Below are 20,100 nucleotides of genomic sequence, written 5' to 3'. Positions count from 1 at the left end.
AGTACATGTTAAACTTGTTGACATCTAAAATGCGGTTTAATCTTTTCAATCCTCGGGCAATACAGATGTATACTGTCTAGCTAGTTTGAACTAAATTTAATAGTTGTGATGAGTTGTATATCTTATTTATAATATTAAGTTAAAATTGAATGTTTCACTATGTAACAAAATACTTACACCTGTTTTGAACAAACTCCGTCTCCAGGTCCAGTGATGGCAGAAAGTAAAGATGAAATAATACAACAAATAATTATCACATAATACCTAAACATTGTGTTTAAATCATAGAAGACGGAAGTAGTGATGTACTAAGATGAATCAGGATTGACACAACAACAAAACTATCATCCTTTACATTTAATGTGATAACACCACTCCGGTACACATCCGAGGATACACTTCAATTATTTAAAGAAAGTTTAATCAGGAAGTCATCTTACTTTGTGTATACACCTTTTGTGTAGAAGGTTAAAAATCACTTCCAGTGACTTTTGCTCTCCCTGTAAAATAGGTTTCTTATCTTCCATTCTATAATCAACTGTTAAACTTTTAATTGAAAGTTACGAATTTTAATAAAAGAGTGTGGTTATCAGAAAATACAAACTCGAGTTTTACATTATCAGCTGGGACAATGATTTGTTTATCATACGTACATGCAGTACCATTTGCTGTTGTAACTGCTGGTTAAAAGACCAACTTAAACTCAATGATATACTTACTAGAGACAGTTGAACCGAGAGAAATGTTAGTACCTGAAAATATAATGTTTAAGGTGGTACCCAACACTTTAACGAAAATTAATTTGGCTCGTTTAATTTTCTTAAAATTTTGACAAAGTAGTACTTTGACCCTTTTACAAAAATATAAGAATTTCAAAAAATTTTAACCAACCGTTTTATCAGAAAAATTACACTGGTTATATAGCAGTTTGACAAACACTTATTTTGATCATTGAGAAGCTTAATATTCCTTTAACAACACAACGTAATTAAAACGTTTAGCTGATTTTACAGAGTTATCTCCCTGTAGTGTTAGGTACCACCGTAATCAACAGAAGAAAAATAACGTTTCACTTTCCAATCTTTAACTTTTTTCTCTAAAATGAAGCGACCTATAAGCTGAGAAGCAGCAAATGTCAAGTTCTAAAATTAGTTCATTTCATCCGACTGGGATTCTAACACTACCATGATTCCACAAAATTATTATACTGACCTACGTTTAAACCGATTAAAATGTGTTATGTTTTAGCAACGGCTGCATTTTTTTAATGATGACAGACATTTCATTTATAAAATATCATAATGATACCTTAATAAGGTTTATTTTTTTATCTTTTCTGTCAATTTACCGAACCCTCAATTTCAAACGCCCTTGAAATGGCGGTGAGTTGAGCTAGTATTAAAAATGAAGCAGTGGTGTATTCAGCAATACTCTACAGACCAATGAAAGACAACTAACACTTTTTTTGCATATTTTTCAAAAATCAATTATTTCTTCGTTCACCAATTTTTTTCCTGTTCTTTTAATTTTAATCCAATACTTTCGACTTACTGTGAGTCCTTTGTATTTCAAAATTAAACTGGAATCCGCTTGCATTTGTGTTACACTCAAACAAAAGTAGTAGTAAACAGAACCAGCTGACGCATTTCCCTTTTTCTCTTTTCCTCTTTGACATTGAAACCATCTACAGCTTATGCAGTTAACACTTTTAATCTAGCTAGGTAATGGGGAACTGCTTCATGAATTTCTAATTGTTTTGATACCCGCTTCCGTGATAATAGTTTAAGATTGAATGAATAAGTGAATTATTTTATTTATAAGACGAAGAAGTTGAAATATGCGTTATGAAGAAGTTTCGTTTATCACGTCATAAATACAATTGTAACGTCAAATGTTCATGCGTAGCGACAGACCAGCCAAAACAAATCAAATATGGCTGGCGGCTGCTTTTCTGCGAACTCAAGGTAACAAAATGGAACATTTAACACTACAACCACGACCCAAAACAACAGAGAAGGAGAAATGCTTGCCTGCAGGTGATAGATTGCCTTTATGGTCAGAGGTGCCATTGTTTGCCAAATTACCAGTATATCCAAACATAAAAGGGTCTTACAAATTGTGCACGACTAGCTTATGTGAACCGGTCAGTATAATATTTTTACCTTTTAACATTACTTTCAATTTCACAAGTTTCCAATATAGATATAGCATACATGTAAATCATAGGGAGTTTTTAAGTTAGAAGACGTCTTAGATTTCGAGCTCTACAAAAAACAACATGAAAATATGTTTTTTTCTTTCAAATATACAAATATTCAAGATGTTATGAAATTTCAACCATTATGTAAATACTTCTTAGATTTTAATTCACAAATCAAGCGAAATGTTGCTTAAGTGAATTTTGTGGTCAAGTTTCAAAATATCATGGAAGATCATGAGAACAGGTTTTAATTCAACAGAAAAAAAATATTATTTTTTACAGAAACATAAAACGGCACAAATAGACTTCGACCTCACTGACCCATACGGCTATGTTGCATTCAGTCAATATGAACCGTTGCACGATCCACATCTACGCAACCATTTTAATATTCCCCAGACGAGGCGACATTTGGTGCGGAATGGATATCTACACGACGGAAAAGTGGTGTGTGACCTTAAAGAATTTAACAAATATAGACAATACCTTCGAAAAATGTTTCTTCTTGAATTGGCATACGAGAAACAGAAAAAGGTAATACTACAGTTTTGTTAAAAAATAGATATATTTTCTATGTCGAATTAATAACTGTTAATACAACTTAATATACAAACAAGGTATGATATCATAGTACTTCTGTAAAAGCATGATGACGTTAATCTTAGATATTACGGTCGTAAATTCTGGTTTACTCATGTAATCAAAACAGAGAAAAAGGATATTGGCGATATTCGCTAGGTTCAGCTATGAAAATATCAAACGCAATACAATGATTTCTTATCTTCACAAAAAAATATCCTAAAACAATCTAGAATTTTTGAACAAGCTTTTTTTTTTATTTTGTGGTGGTTCTTATTAATGAAACTCATATCACAACTTTTAAATGCGCGAATACAACGTTTGAACTCCTATCATAAAATCCTACAATAAGTTCTTTCACTATTGCACACACATGATTTTGAGTTTTTTTTCTTAAAAAAAAGTAGCATGTATTTAATTACACAAAAGCAATAGGACAGAAATAACTAAATAAATGCCTAAATATAACATATCCCATACGAATAAAACTATAGACTAGGTTTGGACAGAAATCAGAGTTGTGATTGACTACATTCATAAATTACATTAATATTAATTAAAAAAACCTTTTGCCTCGCCTACAACTATACGTAGCGGAAGTGAGAATAAGGCGTGCTTTTTCCGGCATCGGTGGCGATTACAGCCTCATCAACTGTTGTTAAATTTTTGTGGTTAGGTCAATTAAGGTAAAAGGTACTTAATTAAATAGACAAACGCATGTTATATTGTCAATAAAACCGAAAATCAGTAGCAATAACATATAATTTTTAAAGAAAATTTGTATGACACTATTTCGAGAATGATTTAATCAAAATTAAAAATGATGAACTTTTTTTCTGGATATTTTAAAAACTTTCCGTGTCTAAGAAAGTTTGAAAGTTATACATGTATATTCATTTTTTTACGGAAGCGTATTAGGGACATAGAAAAAATAAAATTGGCATTGAACTTTTTTTTCAAAGTTGAAATTTTGACTTTTCAAATCTCGAAATTTTGACTTTAACTTGAAATTTTGACTTTTAAAATCCCGAAATTTTGACTTAAACTTGAAATTTTGACTTTCTAAAATCTTGAAATTTCGACTTTTCAAAAAGTCGAAATTTTGACTTTTTTGAAACTCGAAATTTCAACTTATAAAAAGTCAAAATTTCCACTTTAACCTCGAAATTTCGACTTTTTTAAAACTCGAAATTTCGTCCTATTTTTAAACTCGAAATTTCGACTTATTTAAAACTCGAAATTTCAACTTATTTTAAATTCAAAATTTCGACTTTTTTAAAACTCGAAATTTCGACTTATTTTAAACTCGAAATTTCAACTTATTTTAAACTCAAAATTTCGACTTTTTTAACACTCGAAATTTCGACTTATTTTAAATTCGAAATTTCGACTTATTTTAAGCTCGAAATTTCAACTTATTGTAAACTCAAAATTTCGGCTTTTTTTTTAAATCGAAATTTCGACTTTGATCTCAAAATTTCGACTTTAAATCTCGAAATTTTTACTTTTTTTGAGTACTTTTAAAACTTTGATGTTAGTATTCAAACAGTTATTACAATTTTAGAAGGAGTAGACATGGACGCAAATTATTAAAGCGCCATCCACTTATTTTGGCAATTTGTATTCAGAAACTGGTTTTGTTCTTAAATTAAGATATGGATTAGCATTTAATATTAAAGAAACCATTCGTAAAGAACGTGCATGTTGAGAGAATCCCCCCCCCTATATTCAATGTTTTAGTTTCCACGACACTGTCATAGGATCGTCAGATCTGAGGACATTTAGCATCACAGTTGCAAAGGCCTGTTTGGTATACCAATAGCAAGTCACTGTCTTTGCCTTGTTTAAACAATGGTAAATCAAGTAGCCAAAAATGACTGGCATTTTCAGAACGACAAATGAGCTGCCCCAGTTTTCTAGTTTTGGAATTTTGCATTCTTATAACACAACTATTAACCCTTGGCTTTATATATTAGACTGTTGAATAAAAGTATGTCGCAATATAGGTGTGTCGGAATAGCGGGGTTACTTGATACACATATCTGAAGTCCAGACTTGAAATATATATTTGAACGTGAAACATATTTTATTTATTCTTTGGCAAGAACAAGATTTTCTATCTAAAATAACCTCTGTAAAAATGGTTAAGTTTATTAAAATATGCTTATGAATTTTTTGTGGATAGTTGTCTCATTGGCAATCATACCACATTTTCTTTTTTATATTATGAAGTTTATGATGTAAATGGTTCTCCGCCTCGTTGATATAAATGACTGTGAATGTGGTAATCGTAAACGTATAAATACTGAGGAAAAGTCGAAATTTTAAGTTTAAAAAAAGTCGAAATTTTAAGTTTAAAAGAGGTCGAAATTTTGAGTTTAAAAGAAGTCGAAATTTCGAGTTTAGAAAAAGTCGAAATTTCGAGTTTACAAAAAATCGAAATTTTGAGTTTAAAAGAAGTCGAAATTTCGAGTTTAGAAAAAGTCGAAATTTCGAGTTTACAAAAAATCGAAATTTTGAGTTTAAAAAAAGTCGAAATATCGAGTTTTAAAAAAGTTGAAATTTCAAGATTTTAGAAAGTCAAAATTTCAAGATAAGAAAAGTTAAAATTTCGAGTTAAAGTCGACATTTTGAGATTTGAAATGTCAAAATTTCGACTTTGAAAAAAAAGTTCACTGCCAATTTTATTTTTTCTATGTGTCCCTAATACGCTTCCGTATTTTTTTGATGAACATGTGCAGTTTCTCGTGTTCTAGTTTCATGTAAAATTTCCATCTACGTTCCGATAACAGAAGGGAACTATACTAATAGTAAGTCAATTATATTTGATATGCATTTGGATTAGCATTGGCATATCTCATTTTCATTGAGATTATGTGACCTACCCTTCTATCATGGTTCATTGACTATGAAACTTGCCAAAAAAAAAAAAAGCAAAAAAAAAAACATTGGCTGATCTCTTTATTATGAAGATGTTTTGTCTTACTCTCTCAGTGATCTCATTTGGATGGAGATTTGGTTACCTTCTCAGTCCGATTTCATTTACTTTAAATCTTTTGCGTAACCACCACTGCTATTTAAATATCTTAATTTGCAGTATCGAAATTACATACAGGCGGCATTTCATTAATAAAAACATTTAGAAATTTAGAAATTGATTGTTGTTTCTAAATATGTCCAGTGGCAACTATTTCACGCATGTCCAGGACGAGAAAATCGTTATAATCAATACAATGGGTAGGTATTGTAATATGGATCGATCAGGATGGCACTCTATCGACAAGAACTATCCAGACAAAATAAACATGGTCATCAATGTATTGATTAAGAAATAATTCCTTCATGTCATGCTCTATGCTCATTTTAACATGGGCAGACATTATATTTGTCGATATTTTACACTGAGCGTTAGTGAAGATGGTTTTCACCAGAATTTAAATGAATGTTATGAATTTTGATATTTCCAAGCAATGTATGGCAGATTCAAGAAGAAGTGCTTCAAATGATCTTCAAGGGAGTTATACAAAGAAGAGACTAGAGATGGTACAAAAACGAATGGAAGAACTTAACAAAATACGACGTCAAAAGTTAGTTTTATTTCTTTATTATTACATTAACAAGGAACTTCTATTTCGTGACAGTCTCCGACATGCTGAGATAAAAAAAAAATGATTTGGTCAAGTTTTATCAAATTGATAAACGGAAACAAATGTGATAACGCACATGCTTGCGTTCGAACCCACAGGCTAAAATGTGTCAGACTGCCAAACCATAAGAAATGTATATTTGGTCAAGCTACATTTTACTTGTGCATCGGATATTTTGGCTGGCTAAACCGGGAGCTGTTTAAAACCTTTAAGGTGGTACCTAACACTACAGGGAGATTCTCTGTAAAATCAGCTAAACGTTTTAATTACGATGTGTTGTTAAGGGAATATTAAGCTTCTCAATGATCAAAATAAGTGTTTGTCAAACTGCTATATAACCAGTGTAATTTTTCCGATAAAACGGTTGGTTCAAATTTTTTTTTTTTTTTTTTTTTTTTTGATTTTTGTTAAAGAGTCAAAGTGAATACTTTGTCAAAATTTTATGAAAATTAAACCAGCCAAATTAATTTTAGTGAAAGTGTTGGGTACCACCTTAACAAAAATTCTGGTCTTGACTGTCTTCTATGACATCCGTCAATAGTTTTTAATTATTTGTTAAGAAATTGGCATTGATAAGTGTTGACAACAATATCAACTTCTAACTACCTCGATCTTATTCCTTCATTCTGATTTCCATACACTTCAAAGTCCACTGAACTTGTTGCTTTTATATAACATACAAAAACCGTTAGACAAACTAATACTAACAGAATATTAACATTTTGTAATACATAATACATATACTACATCACTTCTACATTTGTATATATAGTGAACCATCGAGTGCATAGAGAAATTTATAAATATATATATGTAAACCTCAGATCTGTGTACGACCTCAAATCTGTGTCCGTTTCTCAAACCTATGCCCCCTCGTGACGTCAATCGCTAATCTATGTCCGTAAAAAAGATTCGGCCTCAAATCTGTGTCCGATTTTCAATCGTGACGTCATTCGCAAATCTGTGTCCATTAAAAAGATTAGGTCTCAAATCTGTGTAATGTTTTTTTTCCAATTTGCTTCGCCATGCTCAAATTTATGCCCGTCTAATAAGTTCGGCCTTATAGGTTTTTTATTTTATTAATTAATTTCCCATAATTCAATATTAAGTTGGTGTGTGTTCTCCATGTATGTGCAAGAGCTGAAGTATAGTATGCGTTTAAGAAAATTCGACTAAATCATTTAGCTGATATTTATAATATTGTTTCAAGTACGTTCTTATATTCTTTTTGTTTTATTATAAAGTCATTTTTCCATTTTTGCGTGGGTTATTATTGTATGCCGTCTTTAAGAATGAAACTACACTTCGTTTTGTCTTATGAATTTGTTCATATCGCTGTTTCATTGACATTTATACCCCTTTATCTATGTTTTCCTTGAATACTAGTATCAAAAAATCATTCTAAATTGATAAAGATAAAACGTTCTTTTTATTTGAAATATTTGTGAATCACAATAGAACATATATCAATTGTTTGGTCTTAGCTGATATCTATTTAGTTCAAATGTAAAACTTGTAATAATGTCTTTAATAACGAAAATATTTCCCTGAGAAGAATCATTCTTTATGTTTTGGCACATTCCTTCTCTCCAGAAACCAGATGTAAACACTGCAGTCCCTTTGTTCATGGCTGGATTTGATTTGAATTATAAATATTCTCTAATAGTAGTAGTAAGTAAAGATATCCCGATAATTGTCAGATAACATTTCAAGAGGATAAATCTCTAGTTGACGTTTTTGAAAAAATTCCATCAGTCCACTATTCATAACAGATTTTCCTCCAGTTTAAAAAACAAAACAAAAAGCAATTTTAAACCATGTGTATTAATAGATAAAATGTTAACCTTGCTTTTGTCATATAAACCACTTGTTCAATGTTTGTTCGGTGTGAGTAAATGCTCCGTAATAAAAGCCGTACTTACACCTGTAATTGTTAACTTTTCACTGTTTACTTGATGACGTTTTGTTATGGTTTACGTCAATGAAAGAACATAGATTTGAGTCAAAAATGGCCATAGATTTGAGTAAATAAAAGACATAGATGTGAGACAATACAGGACATAGATTTGGAACGTCTATGACGCAATATTAAAAAGGACATAGATTTGCGGAAAGGACATAGATTTGAGGCTTACATATATAATATGATTTTGGATGTAACTTGCGTCTTTTGATTGGCTGCCATTGTCTTGTCTATCAGCTCATAGTCTTTAGACATAATTCAAGATTCTTAAATACTGAAAACACGGGTTCTTTAGTGTGCAACATATTTTTGATATTATTTCTTCATAGACAGAAAAAATATATTACAGTCATTCCTTAAATATATCATACAGTCTAAATAGTGGTTTTCCTATTATGACACATTTATTAATTAAAGCCAGTCAATGCATATTAATGGCCCAAATAACTTATTACATGCCGAAACAACTTTATACTGATCATTTGTTTTACGATATAGATATAAAAGAGAGCATCAAAGTAAATCAGCGCGACAAAAGAAAAGATTGGATGAACTAGACGGAGAAAGGTCAATAAGAGACGCTAGAAATAAACAACGCGAGAGGAAAAGGAAACACACACTTCAACAACACAAGGAGATGGTATGTTATCTAATAAAGTTTATTTCGCTATGGACTGTCTCAAAGTTGATTGATTGAACTTCCAATGGTATAGGCATATTCACATGTGACATTCAGTGTTGTCATTAAAAACACAAACACCAGCAAAACAACTAACAAAACACTATATAAATAACACATAGCTGCGAGGGAGATGGAGCAGATTGTTACCTCGAGAAAACATTGTCAACTGCGGCGAAGTCAAAGTTGACAATGCTTTTTCGAGGGGTACCAATCTGCTCTATCACCCTCTCAGCTATGTATTATTTTTAAAATTTATTATACTGAATGTCCTATCATTATTGTCTTTTACAGATGAATTTTATTTAAAGTATTAAATATGACGTCACATACATAACAACATTACGGGTATTAGAAAAATCAACAGAAGTGAAGCAAAATGTTTTATATTTATTTTGACAGTAAAATAATAAAATCTGAGCCAAAACGTAGAACTTGCACATTGTCTTTAATAACTTTATGTAAATTCAATTCATTTGCCTTTAAATTGTCGATTTTTGATTGGTCGAGACGAGAGGGTAACATTCAAAAAAATTGTCACCCGCTCAGTCATGTGATAGAGTAAATTAACACCTTCAAATTAGCCAATTAAAATATGGCATTTAACGTGAAGTATAAACAATAAACATACACCACCGCTACAAACACACTGACAATACAACACTACTACAAAGTTTCAGGCACATACACTACCGCTACAAATACCCATAAAACAAGTCATGCCAACTTACTCAACAGAGGAGGCAATTCAAAACATAACGAAGATAACAAGCATAGTCGAAATAGAACAAATTGCTGCCAAAACAAAGCTTCACAAAGGTCTATCAATATCACGGGAAGCAATTATTATTACTGAAAGGTGTTTTCGTTGTCGATCAATCACTCATCTTTAACAACCACCTATAATAACTCCTGACTTCTGTAAATTTTATAACGTATATATATCTTCTTTCTTTTTATAAAATGCAGTGAGCTTTTCTTTTTCTATAAATATTAGGAAATAAATTTCTCCCTCTTTTATTCTTTTTTTATAAAATAAAATGGTCTTTTGTTCTTTTGTTTATAAAATGTAGTAAATGTTCTCCCTTTCTTTACAAAGAAATAATATTCTCTTTTTAGAATACAATGTAATGTTTTTCCATTATTTTTTTTTACAAATGAAAGGATTTTTTTTTTCTGCTATATTACAATGTTCTCGTTGCCTCTCTATCATAGATTGAAAGAAGAAACCAACTCCTGATGAGACGCTGGAAAACGCAGGAGAGAGAACGTCAGCAACGACTTCAGGACGCTAAACATAAACAACTGATGGAACAGAGGCAAAAGGTAGCTTATTAAAAATAATGTGTGTTTAAGGATGTACATAGGTGAGGTTAGGTGAAAATTAATAAATTAAGAATATAAAATTGATACTTTAAGCCAGTAGAGCAAGTCCAAGTCAGCCTTTTCCCGCCATATTTTAAATCTCAAATATCTCGAAATTGAGGTCCATGACCTATCAATATTTTTGGCTTATTTTTATCCTTAACTTTAGATCAACATGTGATGCTTAAAACTGTTCGGGACTTGAATTGTTGGTTTTCCCCTTACTTTTCTTTGTTAGCATGAAACCTTCATCTACAAAACCCTATTCTCCTGCCTGCGAATCCATGTTGTATTTTGAAAACGTCATACACAAAACCATCGCACTTCAGCGAAAGGACCATCGTACTTCGGCGTGGACCATCGCCCTTCAGCGTGACCATCGCACTTCAGCGTCCCCATCGCACCTCCGAGTCCTACAAATATAAACATAAACTTTCTTTACGGTGCTTTCTTTCACGTCCGCGATATGGTCTATAAATATAATTTGGATATGAAAGTACCAATTCTATTTTTAAACAAATAATTTATAGTAAAAAAATATTTAAGCAAAAGAGTTTAATTGCCCTGTGTGACATGAAATAGGTTGTGAAATATAATGTCGGAAATTACGGATAAGCAATAGAAAGGGACAAATAATAAACTTGAACGAGAATCGAAATGTGGATGGGGCCTTATGCACGGACAAACGGGAAGTAAAACTGTCTTTCAAAATGAACGAACATTTAAAATAAATGTTACACGTTGCTTTTTCAGTCAATTTGAATTGAATGGAATATTGTAAATTACAAGCTTCCAGCATGAAAAAGCTGCAAGAGAAAAAATAGAGATCCGCTGCATGAAAATTACTCTTTACCGCCACTTCAAAAGTAAAATTATTAGCAAAGTACACATATTAACCGGAAGATTTAGAAATGTCTGCGTGCATTAATCAATTTCGGAACTACAGTTCTTTCGATTTCAGTTGACACTGTTTGTATACATGTGCAAATGCTGCTATACAAATTTTAATTAAGAGTTTTTATTTTTGCTATACGTATTTCTTCTCAATTTTCGCAATAAATGAACTTTGCAAAAAATTCTAAAGTACGAACTGGTATATTGTTGGCATAAATTACGAGTTACATAAATTAATGCCGTTGGAGATTTCCAATCGCTGCAACATCTAGTTGATACGTTGAAACTCCTTCGAAGACGGTTCTTCAAAATCACATGCAGCTTATCTATTCAGTACATTATTAGCTTGATCATTACAGCTCATAAAATCTTTATCAGAACGTCATATAATGTTTGTAAAAAGTCCGTGTTGAACAATTCATAAATAGCACATAGCTGAGTGGGGGATAGAGCAGATTGGTACACCGAGAAAATATTGTTAACCGCGGTGAAGCCGAGTAACAAAAAAACAAAAGATAAATAAGTTCGAATTTATAAACATTTGTTTTTAAAATATTCACATCTATGCACTGTCCTCACTATAATGATGGAACAAAAAAAGTAGGGATAATATGCATTAAACTTTGAAATATTCTTTTTGTTTGGCTTTTGCCTATAATTTCGTTTATCCCACATCTCCTTTCGCAGGGGCGGATCCAGCCATTTTAAAAAGGGGGGATCCCAACCCAGGACAAAGGGGGGAAGGGTCCAAATATATGTCCCCATTCAAATGCATTGATCGGCAAAAAAGGGGGTTCCAACCCCCAGACCCCCCCCCCCTGGATCCGCCAATGTTTCGTGTCATATTAAACAGACCATTTAAGTTTGCTAATGACCAGTACTATTTAGATCGAAGTATGTGCTCATGTTCGTGACCTTCTGGTGTTGTCTGTTCTGTGGTCGGGTTGTCTCTTTGACACAGTCCCCATTTCCATTCTCAATTTCATGTTTGTGTTGTGTTCTCGTCCCATTGAAACATAATTTTATATATTTTATATGCATGACCTCCTGCAACTATCGGGGGAATAAAAGTTTACTGTTGTGTTTTTTTATGCACCCGCCATAGCGGAGGGGGCATTAAGTTTTACACTTGTCCGTTTCAGTGTCCTGCCGTCCGTACCAAAATTGGTTTCCGTTCTCTAACTTTAGTCTCCCTTATTGTGAAGCTGCAAAATTGTGGTCGAAAATATGAACATTGAATGAATATCGTCAGTAGGACAATCTATTTTAATGACAGATATTTTATTGTTTCTGTTAAATATGTTTATAAACATATGTATTTTTTTTCAAAGCTGGCCTTTAACATTGTGTTTACTGAGAATTCCAGAAATACGTTATAAATACAGAGGATCTCGTATAATCACTGAAAAAATAAATATAGGTAATCAATCCTTTTTTCAGACAGCATAATATGATTTATATTTAATTACCGCATTTAAATTGCCAAACAAGTTATTAATGAAGCAGCTGTTGTCTTTACAATTCTGCTGATATAGCCTTGACGTTGCGTAATCCTTTCGACGACGTCATATTTTTTCTCTTTTCCCGTCAGCAACACCCTTTCAACGGCTGATATATAAAAAGGGAGCTCGCTAATCCCCTGAAAATTATAAATCAAAAGAAAGGAAAATAATACCTTAAAAACATTTGATTTTTAATAATAGAAAAATCGTAGGATTGGTTTAAACTGCAGACTAACTAAAGCTTGAAATTGGTTTACATTTGACGTTATGTCTATGTAGTTTTTTCAAATATCTGGAACTCGGAAATTAGATCGGTGACCAACTTAATTTTTTTCTATTTTCATTATCTTTTTAAAAGTTCTACGTGTATACAATTTCTTTTAAAAATCGCCGGACAAGCCATTTACGTACCTGTTACCTTAATATTAAAGAGTTATATAGGTAAATACAGGTGGATTATACTTATTTATTTATCTGCTGTATAAATGTGTCTTTTAGTTATTTTTGTCATCGGGTTGCTGTACAATTGACGTTCACCCCGCAACTTTAATTGTTCATAAAAAAGGAACATAGCCCTATGTATGGTTGATTCAGATTTTCATACATGGATATGGTATTTGTCAGGTATCATTTATTTGGAGGTTATTGAAAAGGATATGGAATTATATTGTACTTATAGATACATTCTTGTAGAAACTGATATTATTATGAAAAAAATACACAGTTTAAGGAATGTTTAGCCTGAATAAAAAGCCCACTTTTGAAATGTGTTCCATAATAGATACAAGATTCATGGGAGTCTAGAAAGAGAAGTCAGGAAGAGAAACTATCTAGAGAGACCGATGCATTAGTTCGCATTCAGGAACAAAAAGACAAAAGTATTGCTGAAAGGGAAAGGCGTGCGACTATCCAAAGACAAAAACTTCAAGGTCTGTATATGAAGTCCACATGTCTTTAGCACGATGAAGCTCAATCGTCTAACGTTAAGTTAAGATTTACCAATAAGTGGATTTTTTTCTTTTTATATGATTTATTTATATACATAATTAAATGTAAGTAAATTGTCTATATTGGGCTACTTTAATGTCGTGTAGATATTATACGCGCTGCTGATTTGGTAATACGATGATTATTTAGAATATTGAATTTGTACTGAAATCCATTTTGATGTTTTACTTTCATTGATATTAACACCTCTTTCGTTGTTTGTACGGCAAGACGTGTCATGTTTATTGAACTATGTACAAGCAAAGTTTTAACTATTGTTCCAAATGATTAGCAATCATCTTTAAAATAAGTCAAATTCTAAAACATATTTATATAAGATTGCATCATCGAATATCTATTGAAGACAATGACGAAATTCAGTTTTTGCAACGATTATGTTTTACAGATAGTTTAGAGAAAATCAGACGAAAAATGAAACAGGAACAAGAGGCCGTTGAAAGAAAACACGCACGGCGTCTTGCAGAAAGATTAGCTCTCGCAGATATAAAAAGTATGGCACGGCGTAATGGTTAGTATTTCTCTCTATAAAAGTATATACTGGTAATTGACTATGGGTAATTTCAGTATTTGCACCCCAAATTAAAAATGATGGTGCGTCATTGGTTGAACTTTCAATGTTAAGGAAGCATGGTAAATCGACGTTAATGAACAGCCCATCTCCAATGAACTTCCATGTATCACGATTTCATTTTTAAAATGTCGCCTTTACAAAAAGAACTATCCATTTTAAAACCACTGGAAAAAGGCAAATTAGCAGGAGGAGAAGATTGGTACTAAAGTAGAAGATACCAGCGAAATCCCAGTACTATTGGACAAGTGTTGAAACAAAAAGCTTTTAAATTTCGAAGGCAGAACGTCGACTGATCATGAGCGAAAACGTATAAGACACCGATGAATTCGTTTTTTTTTCTCAAAAAAAGTTTTTTTTCAGGGACAAATTCAGGAGAACAAAACACTTCATTTATACGTCATATCACAAATATTTGTGACTTTGTATGGTTTCAGAGGTGGTGCGGCTCAATGAAATCGGTATCTTCCGTCAATAGTATAATACAGGAAACGTCTTATTCAATGCTGTGAAGAAAAAATAAACAAAAATTTCCAACAAACAAACAAACACAAGACCACAGGAAAACTATTTCATTTTAACTTATGTCTAGCATGTCTCTTGTTTCATGAACGGCACTGCTGGTGGAGTTTTAAATCCCCGAGGGTATCACTAGCTCATTAGTCAGCACTTCTGTGCTGACATGAATTATTATTCCTATGGTTATATTTATAAATCAACTGTTTACAAAACGTTTGAATTTTTGAAATAATAAGGCTTTTCTACCTCAGGAATAGAGTACCTTAGCTGTATTTGGCAAAACTTTTATGTTTGGCTAACCACAAAACCAGGTTCCACCCATCATTTTTTTTCTAAAAATGTCCTGTACCAAGTCAGGAAAATGACCATTGTTATATTAGTATAGGGTAAACTAGTTCGTTTCTGTGTATGTTGCTTTTTGGTGTTGTGTTTCTGTTGTGTCGTGGTTCTGCTCTTATATTTGATATGTTTCACTCAGTTTTAGTTTGTAACCCAGATTTGTTGTTTTTCTCTCAGTCAATTTATGAATTTCGAACAGCGGTATACTACTGTTGCCTTTATTTAGGAATGTTGGTCCTCAATGCTCTTCAACCTTGTACTTTATTTGGCCTTTTTAACTTTTTTGGATTCGAGCGTCACTGATGAGTCTTTTGTAGACGACACTCGCGTCTGGCGAAAATACAAAATTTAATCCTGGTATCTATGATGAGTTTATTTGCACAAGAAAATAGAGCTTAGAACGTTTAAGCTACTATTCTACTGTTTTTGTTGTCAATTCAGCGTCTTATCTACATTTATTTTGATTTTCCCTTGGTCTTATTTATTTCTGACTGACAGGTGAACTGCGTAGAAATAATATTCTTTAGTATTCCGAAAGATCTTTAGTGTATGCTGCACTGTAAATCAATATCAGAATTAAGATATGAACGATCGAAAACAGCAATCTTGTCTATATGATTTCTATACCGTAACTGTTGGTGAAAGATAATGCATACACGTCCTTTTACGATAATACTACTTGTTTCATAATTTCAGCGAAAAGACGAAGTCGAAAACCACAGTTCCTCAGCATGTGGGGTATTGTATCAAGTCTTAGAAGAATGGAGTTGTCTAACTTGAAAGGTAAGCTGTAGGACAGTAAGGAGGAAACTGTTTACAGAGACATGTTGAAAGTGAAAACGTTAGAGACAAATCATATGTTTTACATTTAGCGTCTTATTGGAGGTTAGTGATGTACCTTAATAAAACACCGTAACGTGAACAAAAGTTGAATGCTAAAACACAAGTTCAAATCCGCCTCATTTGATGGGTGCACATGTTTTCGTTTGAACAGACTGATGATAGCGATGTGTGTAGGGTTAATTTGGTATCAATTTGTATTCGTAAATTTTCAGTTTAAAAAAACTTGTTATGGTCATTACATGTAGCTATCCACAAACTGAAAACATATGCTCACATGTCAAAATTTGTTTTTTTTTAGAGAAGAGATCAGAAAGATTTTTACAAATGCTGACTGATGCTTATGATGAGATATCAATTTTCATTGACGAAACAACATATGGAGACGAGGTATGGTGTGTATGTTCGTACCAAACAATTTTTTAATTGAAAAATATAAAACACCGCTAGTAAAATTCTTTTTTCAAGGGACAATGAAAATTCTAAATTGGTACTGTTTTGAAACACTAACCACAATTCACGAATGAACCTCTCTCCGGTAAAAGCCATCATATGCTCTTTATGCGCCAACATGGCATTGTGACGTCCAAAAGATGGTTGTAGTACGTAGCATATATAATATATTTAAGAAATATGCGTTTGAATATAGAATGAAATTCAAAACAGTGTGGCTGTGGCCATTGATTGACACATTAAATTCACCCATTGACTGGGACAATTTAGGTGAACGTTTGTATGTAACGACCACTTCTCACTATGTACTTTTTAAAGACACTTAAACTATGGTGTCACCCAAGGTTCTCAACACCTTAATAAAGTAATTCGAAAAATTAATCAGAAATAACACGATGTTTTGATTTATATCAATTATATAAATCAAAACATAAAGGTTATTCCTGGTTAATTTTTCGAATTATTTTATGATTAAAGGCGTTAAGAAACCTTTGGTGACCCCACAGTTTAAATGTCTATCGTAGGTACGTCGTGAACAGTGGTCGTTACAGACAAACGTTCACGTAAATTGTCCCAGTCAATGGATGAATTTAATGTGTCAATCAATGGCCACAGCCACACTGTTTTGAATTTCATTCTATAATAACTAAACATAAAATATAAAATGTATCTGTACAAGGCGTAGAAACTGTTTGTATACAAGGCTGTCCCAAGTATTACTGTTTCGAGTCGAATACAAATAAAATGTTTGTTTTGAGACAATACATGGTTCTTCTCTTTACGCTGCAACTTTTGAAATTGTCCCCAAATATATATCTTGATAGAATAGACATCAATTAAATCTATATATTAAAAATTTGAAGCGTGCAACGTAAAATTTCCCAGAACCTTTATTTTTTTTACGCCATCATAGTTAAACACTCTATGGAAATACATTATCAATTTCACAAACAAGGATTATTTTGCAAGTGTCTGTTATGACATTTTAGATTTCATTTGTTTAAGAGATTACGATAGGAAATCGGCCGTAGATGTAGAATTTTTATTACAATATAGAGCCCGTTAATTTAGCTAGGATACAAGTAGACTCATTGATTCTTTGAAAAAGAATATTCTTAAATGTTATCATATAAGTGAGATCTTACTGATCGGTACTTAATTTCCTTTGTCAAAAATAGTGTTTTGGAGATTCGCTGTCCAAGAAAGTTTAAAAGTGTTAACGAGGCATGTTGATCAATGGTTATAGTATTCTTGTTTCTTTAAAAGTTTGAAGACACTTCTGCCAACGAAGAAGAACAGTTCCAACTAAAGGCTAGAGAAATTGTCATGGATGTATACAATACCGTAAAACAAGTAAGATGCATATATATTTACTCGAAAATTATGGAAAAATAATCCACATGGATAAACGTAAACTGTAATTTCACGAAATATACCTCGCATATTACTTACCACAAACCAAGCAGTGATATTGGTTTTGGATACAAATGTCTGTTGGTGACCTTTGGATTTGTTCTTATGTCAGAAACACGTTTCATGGTTACTGTGTAATTGCTATTTCAGAAAAAAGCTCAACTTTATTTGTATGCCTTTTATTTGGACAAAAGTTTGGCTGATTACAGGATTACAGGATAAAAACGTTTTATACATTGACTGCTTCGATATTCAGACTGGAATATGAGGTATCGTTCAATTTAACATGATCTAGTGTTAACAATCAAATAGTGTATATTTGTTAACCATAAATACATGTTGTGGTATAATTGGTTGTGTACGGGGTTATTCCAGAGTCAGGTGTTGCATTACGGAAATCACATGTTTTCATAACAAATATTTTGAATAATATATCGATTATGTTCTCTATAACAACTGATTTTTTATTCAGGAACACTACAGTGAAATGTTACCACTTCCAGATGACGAAGATTACGATGGTCATGAAGGTATGTATAAGCTAAGAACTGTATGGTTAGATTGATACTGATAGCACTCAACCAAAGTAAAAACATCAAACCAATTCTATTTCGAGCTAATGTCGGTCTAGGACAACGCATGGTTCATATTCGTGTCAATCTGCCTAATCCGATACCTGAGTATTCCAACATCCTCCTTTATCCGACACATTTTCATGGTCCCAAAATTGGCCTATCCTTGCAAAAAAAAAACCTGAGTATTCCGACAACCTGCTTAAACCGACATTATGTTCTGGTCCTCTAGTGTTTCGGAGAAGGCAAGTTCCACTGTATACCATTTACATGTTCTGGTCCTGAATATCCTTCAATTTGACTCTATTCGTTTAACATAAATCCCTACCATATAGTTTTGTGTTGAAGGTCGTACTCTGACCTATGATGGTTTATTTCAACAAAGTGTGACTTTAATGGAAAGTTCTCATTGGCATTCATACAAAATGTTCTTATATCTTGTATCCTTAATTACCGAAACGATTTGATTTATGTAAAATTTATGGATTATAATTGAGGTATCTCTTGACCCAAACTTAAAAACAAAGTTATGGACCAAGAAAATAAATACAAGTCAACAAGTCAAGTTCGATTTCAGCATTTTTACAGTTACGTTCAAGAGTAATTCCTTTAATTATATTAAAACTCCTTCTTTTTTCTTGTGATTAAGAACGTAACTGTTATATTTTTAAGTACACTGCTATAGAAACTAAAACACATGCCGCATTGATTGAATTTTGCCTTTGGTACTCAATATTCAAGAGTTTATCTGAAATTGGGATACTTTTAATAGTTAGATCACTTGATTCAATATTTTAATGGATATATATTTAATTAACTGTGTTCCTTACGTTGGGCCACCTAAGGGATATTGAACCATATAAAGTGGTCAGTTGGGTAAATATCTTTAATTGTTTTTCCATAGTCGGTAATGGTAACGTTTTTTCCTGTAGCTCAGTCCATATCGTAAACTTGGATATGTATGATAGCTCGTTTCGAAGCTGTGACATTTTCACATATGTGGTTACATTTTAGGGGTACAAAGTGAGATTACTTTTTCCATCAATTAGAATACCCCTAAAATCCTTTCGTGATGCAGACTTATATGCAAGTGTCCTCAATATTATTAATGTAGTTAACATTCAAAATGAATTTACGTTGATATGAAGTGAATATAATTATCATTCCCATGATACAGTTTAAGAATACAGGTCAAAACTTTCACTGAATAAAGGAAAAGGAAAAGGAAGGCATGAAGTTCATTATCTTGATAACTTTCTATCGATTTTAAATTCTTTCCTGGTCTTGTCTTTTCTTAAGCAAACTATGACTATTAAACATTGGTAGACTACAGAGGTGCACTAAGAGGGAGGGTCAAGGTGCTCGCATCACCTTTTTGTGGGGGAAATTTGGTTGATTGTATAGGGAATCAATGAAGCATGACTGTAGCGGGTCTACTCTTAGGCAGTCAGTCCCCTTTCCCTTTATGAAAATCTCTGGATACGCCACTGCACTACTGTTGCCTATATTTACCATGGGTTGGCTATTTATGTAAAGAAGGAAAAGTTGAAATAGATGGT

General features: G+C 32.4%; 2 protein-coding genes across 3 annotated transcripts in view; one reads left to right on the top strand and one right to left on the bottom strand.

Annotated features, from left to right (window-relative positions):
- The window catches only part of LOC143082532 (uncharacterized), a 36,947-nt gene extending 36,585 nt beyond the window's left edge, over nt 1-362 (bottom strand). The window contains exon 1 of the mRNA XM_076258249.1: nt 178-362. Within this exon, the coding sequence (XP_076114364.1) occupies nt 178-272 (95 nt within the window). The 5' untranslated portion in view covers nt 273-362. The remainder of the gene's footprint in view (nt 1-177) is intronic.
- Nucleotides 363-1,889: 1,527 nt separating this feature from the next.
- Nucleotides 1,890-20,100, top strand: part of LOC143082531 (uncharacterized) — a 28,521-nt gene continuing 10,310 nt past the window's right edge. Inside the window, exons 1-11 of one of the 2 annotated variants that reach the window (XM_076258248.1) lie at nt 1,890-2,143; nt 2,483-2,734; nt 6,248-6,366; nt 8,888-9,029; nt 10,284-10,394; nt 13,611-13,758; nt 14,223-14,345; nt 15,960-16,046; nt 16,405-16,493; nt 17,823-17,909; nt 18,442-18,499. In XM_076258248.1, the coding sequence (XP_076114363.1) occupies nt 1,892-2,143; nt 2,483-2,734; nt 6,248-6,366; nt 8,888-9,029; nt 10,284-10,394; nt 13,611-13,758; nt 14,223-14,345; nt 15,960-16,046; nt 16,405-16,493; nt 17,823-17,909; nt 18,442-18,499 (1,468 nt within the window). In that variant the 5' untranslated portion in view covers nt 1,890-1,891. The remainder of the gene's footprint in view (nt 2,144-2,482; nt 2,735-6,247; nt 6,367-8,887; nt 9,030-10,283; nt 10,395-13,610; nt 13,759-14,222; nt 14,346-15,959; nt 16,047-16,404; nt 16,494-17,822; nt 17,910-18,441; nt 18,500-20,100) is intronic. The other variant, XM_076258247.1, reaches the window with a different exon arrangement.

Source organism: Mytilus galloprovincialis, chromosome 7 (genome assembly GCF_965363235.1).
Source record: "Mytilus galloprovincialis chromosome 7, xbMytGall1.hap1.1, whole genome shotgun sequence".
NCBI classification, from domain to species: domain Eukaryota; kingdom Metazoa; phylum Mollusca; class Bivalvia; order Mytilida; family Mytilidae; genus Mytilus; species Mytilus galloprovincialis.
The sequence above is the reverse complement of the archived record's forward strand: the minus strand, read 5'-3'. Positions and strand labels throughout refer to the sequence as shown.